Below are 6,191 nucleotides of genomic sequence, written 5' to 3'. Positions count from 1 at the left end.
AGCAGCAGCAGTAGGGCCAAAGACATCGCGGGGCCAAATGTGCAGAAAGCCTGCAACATACAGATGCAGCCGAAACCGAACTTAAGCCACTGATGTGACAACGCTGCCCACAGTGTTTCCACCATACTCCCATCTCCGCCTTTTGCTGCTGCTGTAGTGGAGGAAAACGCAGCACCTCATTCAGTAATAATCAAATACCTTCACTACAGTATGTAGTAGAATTTGCAGTTTAGTTGCACAGGCTATACATATATATATATATAGGTTTTAGAAGAGAGCGAGTGTCTTTTTGGTCAAGACTGGCCCGGAAACACAGAAAAAGTTAGAGGAGAGCATGAAAGAGAGTGACTGTCTCTTTTCTGTTTCATAGAAGAGAAACGTAGACATGATGCAGTAACTGCCAGGGGCATGATGTCTCAAAAGGCATGTAGACATAATGAAATAGAAGTTATTACCATGACAGACATGGACACTGATTAATATGTAGGGAGCCACTGCCGACCAAGCGCCTCCGCTCAGTCCGGCGGTCCCACTGAATTCATCCACCAGCAGCTCTGGACATTAACACATGGATCAAATTGTCTGTGGGCCTCTGCAGTGAACTACAACAAGCACTGCTCCACCTGGTGGATATATACAACGCTGGCTTGCACACACAGTGCTTTGGGGTGTTAAGACGGCACTGCGATCACTGTGTCATCATGGCGGATGCACGGTAAGAGCAGGGGCCGTGCACAGACCTGCCACGGATCGGGTACAGTTCCGCCGCGGTCTAGCCGGCAATTTAAGATGGCTGCATCTGTAAAATCTGTTTCCTCTATGTGCAGGGTTTTATTCACACCTCAACATCTGGACCAGTATATGTTGATGATGTCTGCTTTACACTATCTTGTCTTCAGTGACTGCAAAAGGTCCCCAAGTCTTAACTTGTGCCAGACTTGTCATGTTTGTTAACGTTTGAGTGCAGCTCTGTCTAGAGGGATCCACCATAACCTGAAAGCATTGACTCGGAGGTCAATGAGTCCTCACTTGCTCAGTCTGAGGGAGTGAAACAACTTCACTGATTTGAGGGAGTAGCTCGAGTCTTTTCCCAACCCCTGCAGTGTCTGAATGTGGACATGTTACCTGGTCTTTGGGGAGGGGCTTTGTCTTTAAGCTTTCAGCCCCCGACTCTGGCAAGGTCTGGTGTGTGGTTTCTGTTTCCACCTGCAGGTTTTCTTCTGACCCTCCTTTGATCTCCTGACTCTGTTACCACATTGATTCAGGTACCGTCTTCACATAAGGATGTTCAGGGCTTCACTGTCGGCCAGATTTAAGGGAACAACAGCGACTCTGTGTTTTTCAGATGGGACACCCATTACTCCTGTCGGTACTGCCATAAGATGGGTTTCCCCACGGTTTAATTTGAGAGGTGTGGACTCAAGTTATGACTGTGGTGACCGGGACTTTAACACCAGGATGTTGTCCACTGATTGGAAGTAGTGGAGCCAATCAGCTCTTGATTTTGCTGACAATATATTTCACAGCAGCCAGTCAGGTGCTTGGCTTACCTGGAGAATAACAAGTCCCCTTGACTAAGCACTCACTTGTTTGGACTTGTCTTGACTTGGGAAAAGATTTGAGGACCAACTACCTTCACAGACTTGGTATTTGTTGGGCTTGGCTTGGAACCAAGAAGTTTCCTTAGTTTTGGGTCGTACTGGCCTGGTCTAAGGACTTGACTTTGGACTTGTTGCTCTTGGACTTGACATGAACACCAGAAAGTCCCCTGACTTAGGTACTTGTTGGTATTAACTTGGGATTACGTTTGGGACTGACAAGTCCTCTTGACTTTGGAGTTGTTGGTCTTGGTTTTGGACTTGATGTGAAGACCAGCAAGCCCCCTTGACTTGGGATTTCCTGTCTTGATTTGGGCATCAGCAAGTTCCCCTGACTTGGGACTACTAGGTCTTGACTGGGGACTGACTTAATCTTAGGTTACCTGTCTTGATTTGCAATTTGACATGAACTGACTTGGAGACTTGTTTCTTTTGATGTTGGCCTTGATTTTGGTCTGCTGGTCTGGGGCTTAATTTAGGACCAGAAAGTCCCTTGACATGGGACGTGTTGGTGTTAACTTGGGATTACGTTTGGGACCGACAAGTCCTCTTGACTTTGGAGTTGTTGGTCTTGGTTTTGGACTTGTTGTTGACCTGGGACTTGTTCTTGGTCCTGACTTGAGTCCTGCAGCAGCTGTTTGTTCTGAATCTGGCCTTCAGAGCGAGGCTTCGGTCCTTATATGTGTAGCAGCATTTTAAGGTAGCACCAGTGTTTGTCTCCCTGCTCTCTGTCATGGCTGGAATGAGATAAGAATTTTGATCCTTCTGTGTTAGCTTAGCTTTGGTTAGCAGTCAGCTAATCATATGCCTTGTTCTTACAACCAGGTGCTATTTTGGTAGTTTTAACCCTCCATTGGTTCTGAAAACACTTTCATGTTTTAATCTTAATTTTTTTTCCATTATGAAAGAAAAGATGGCCAAGAGGTGCCACCCAAACCCAGGTTGTACAAAAACATAATATTCCTCTGATTTTTGTCACGTGTTGGGATTTAGATCTGATAGTTTTACTTTGTACCTGCAGCTGGTGGCACAAAGACCGACGCTGACTGCAGCCAAAAGCCTCAGAAGCACAGAGAGCAGGAAAGATTTTGGTTAGGCTTTGTTTTGTAGGGAGAGACCTGCTGAGGTTCATGACCTCCGTCCCAGGGAGCCCTGGTCAGATAAAGGAAGAGAAACAGTAGTAAGGACAGAACACGGAGTCGCCAGTAAATAAATAAATGCTGATGTAAGCACAGAAATTCATCTTTGTCCAAGTAAAACTGTACAAGTAAAAGTAATACTTGCACATATGAAGGCTGACACAACTACATAATAATAAATGTTGATAATCATGAAATAAGACTTAAGTTTATTTCTACATTTCTAGTTTTACAATATTTCTACACTGACATACAAATGTGGAGATAAATATAGATGTTTGAAGTATTTACGTCCTGATTAGTCTCCAACATGTATTATTCATTCACCTACACTTTTAATTTCTGTTATCTATTTAGACGTTCTCATGTCGACGTCTTTCTGCACTGATGTTTGGCAGCCTGTGCTTACTGTCACGGTTTTATTTAGTGCAAGCGTTAGACCGGCTCAGCAGGCCAGTGCAGCGGGTCTTTGTGGGACCAGTTTTACAAAGTCCTAGATGCTACCCAGCATGCCTCCTGACTCGCACTGTAGATCTGTTCATCCTCATGCTGTTTGTGGCTCAGTCGTTTTACATGGGTTTCTTGTAGAGGGATCCATGTGACCCCGGCCAGCGTGGTTAGAGTCAGACTTTATCAGAAACCTGCTGGTTTCCAGGAGTAAAGTCGGCAGAGACGCTCAGTAGATTCAGAGCTGGAGACTCTAGAGGGACCGACGGAGGCAGCCCAGCAGTCTCCTGGTCTGCTGGTCCTGGCTTCATTACCCTGCCACAGCTCAGCTCGGCGTGCACAGTCCAGGTTCAGCCTGTCGCTCCCGTGTCCAGTCTCTAGCTCGGCTTCCGGAGTCGGTCCACGCAGGCTCCACGTGGCTCGACCAGTCAATCAGGTCAAGTTCTGGCTTTAATGTGGTGGCAACGCTGCCAACAATCAGTCCCAAGAGAGTCTCCTGAGCTCAGTGTGCTGGTTGTGTGCCATGTATGTTTTCTAACAGCTGTTTGTTTCCCTCTCTGCTTTGTTGTCTCACCCCTCCCCCTCCCTCTCCTGTCCTCCTTCTCTGTGTCTCCAGAAGAGTTCAGGCTCTGAGCTCCAGGAGATCATGAGGAGGCGGCAGGAGAAGCTGGCAGCCAGCACCTGTGACTCAGGGGTGGAGTCCTTTGATGAAGGCAGCTCCCACTGAGCTCCACCTGCCGCTGCCCCCTCCCCTCACCCCCTCAACTTGACTTTTTTTCCCCTCTCGCTGTTTCCTCACATCGTTGATCCCCAGGCGTTGGCCGACCTCACTGAGTTTGTGGACATCATGTGCCGCAGGCAGGAGCTCCTCGGCTCATCTCCATAGACAGTAAAAAGAAAAGCCAACCATCCCAGCGACCTCTGGACCATCTGCTACTAAAACTCAGAGCGAATCCTGCCATGTTTGCCTGAAACTCATGTTGGCACTGTTGGGCCATGTTGCTCCGTCTGTGTTTGTAAAAGTGAAGAGAAGCTGCTTGGCAGCTCATTTTCCAAAGCAAGGCCCCTCGGCTGCAGTTTGTGCCTCTCACCTGTTGCTTTGTGAGGTCATACAGCCAGACATTAGTTTCTCTGAAAGACACGACCCTGGCCACACTTAGTGCTGTTTCCACAACCTCGAGCGGCTCTTCTGACCACGGCAGCTACAAATCTGCATGTCCACTAAGAAGGTTGTCACCTGAGACGACAGTGTCTTACTCTGGACATGTCTGTCTGTAGCAGGAGTGCAGCTTATCACCGACAGCAGCATCATATTTTATTGCACTGTACATACTTTGTGCAACAAGACTTTCAGTACTGAGGATTCTGCAAATACACACATCCTTTTAAAAAGTAATTTGGGTTTGTCTTCCTAGAAACAGAGTCTCTGACCCTGTGACTTCGCTGCAGTGGAGAAACTTGGGAGGCACAAACTGGGCACATGGTTACTGACTGGTTGCTGGTGCATCCAGACATGAAGTCACTGTTGGTGTGGATATGTTGTTCTAGGAAACGCATAAGGACAATGATGCCTATAATTGTACAGTTCAGATCTTTTGGCCAAGAGAATGATGATATTCACAGTATAAAATCTTATTTTATGGAAATGTCAAACATTTAAGTAAATGAATATAAGTGATAGACCTGCTCAGCTGGAGACGCGACCGGCACCGACTTTAGGACCATTTCTAATATATGAACATCCTGTGACTTACTTAGTGAAAGTCTTAGTCTTATTTTCTGATATATTATTAGATTAGTCGATCAGCATTTGTGCACAGTGAAGAATCAGTTTCGTGTTTTGTGGCTGCTTCATTAAATTTTTACAGAAAAATTCTCAAAGCTTCTCCGAAGCCTGGCGTGAGTGTAGTCTGCTGAGTCAGCAGAGTCACTTTAACCTGATGGATGCGTCTTCAGGCCCCGCCCGCAGCAACAGGTGTAGGGTCGTAAAGTGCATGGTTCCTCTGACGGATCTCTGAGATTAGATGGATGAAACTGGGCTTTTCACCCACTCTGCCCAGTTGAGCCTTGTTGTCTCCAGCTGTGGCACCCTGCATGTTGATTCAGTGTTGGCGTTGTTGTCATACTTCCTGGAACAGTTTACGTAAGCCGTGCGGTTCCTGGGAAATTAAACCTGACTAAATGGACACTTTGGACTAAATGGACTGGGAGGAGGTGGTGTTCCCACCTGAAACAAGTGCACGCAGGTTTTTTTCAGTTTGGACCCAGAGTGGGACGGTTTTTAATCTTGTGAATACTAAAACTTTGAGGTTTTACTTCAGTGACGATTCCTGACCCACTCACTTAGGGCAGCATGTCCCTACTGTGCTTTCTCTCGGTTCAGCCGCCTGGCGTCGGCCTGGACTGTCTCGCTCCACGCTGTGCTGGAGACGGCGGCGCTATAGAGCTGATCTGACAGTGGTGCTCTCTTCACCTGAGCAAGCTCACAAAGGGACAAAGCACTACAGAATTTTGTTTTTATAGACTGTACGTTCTCAGATTCGGCCTTTATCCCAAGTGCACCTGCTCCCCAGGTGATTCAGATGGAAAACCTTGTCCATTTACCTGGGATCACTTTAACACTTGAACCATTTTTATTCACCAACTTCTACATCGCTGTGTTCATTCAGCTGCTCCTGTGAACTCTTCCCCTCAAAGGCCACAATCCTTTCCTTTCCTTTCCTGGTAGGCCTTCAACGTGAAGAATCAACAAAGCGTAGCGTTTCACTGGTGGAAGTGGACGTGACTGGAAAGTAAAATATGTGTGAACCATGTGAGCAGTTATCCTGCAGCTGTCGTTGTGCCCTCAGCGTTTTTTTTTTTTTACCAGATTAGTTTGTGCGGGCCACAAACGTACTCCACTGTCGGCTCTTATTTGAGAATTTACAGGACACTGTTTTTCTGCAAATATCAGCGACCAGAAACTGTTCAGATGGTGGAATAAACCCATCAGCAAGCAAAAAAAAAA

At 46.7% G+C, this 6,191-nt stretch overlaps 1 protein-coding gene across 1 annotated transcript in view; it reads left to right on the top strand.

Moving 5' to 3' along the window:
• The window catches only part of eps8a (EGFR pathway substrate 8a, signaling adaptor), a 31,859-nt gene extending 25,668 nt beyond the window's left edge, over positions 1 to 6,191 (top strand). The window contains exon 21 of the mRNA XM_020613420.1: positions 3,801 to 6,191. Coding sequence (XP_020469076.1) covers positions 3,801 to 3,911 — 111 coding nt within the window. The 3' untranslated portion in view covers positions 3,912 to 6,191. The remainder of the gene's footprint in view (positions 1 to 3,800) is intronic.

The sequence above is a fragment of the Monopterus albus genome, unplaced genomic scaffold (assembly GCF_001952655.1).
Source record: "Monopterus albus unplaced genomic scaffold, M_albus_1.0 scaffold134.1, whole genome shotgun sequence".
Classification (NCBI taxonomy): Eukaryota; Metazoa; Chordata; class Actinopteri; order Synbranchiformes; family Synbranchidae; genus Monopterus; species Monopterus albus.
The sequence above is the reverse complement of the archived record's forward strand: the minus strand, read 5'-3'. Positions and strand labels throughout refer to the sequence as shown.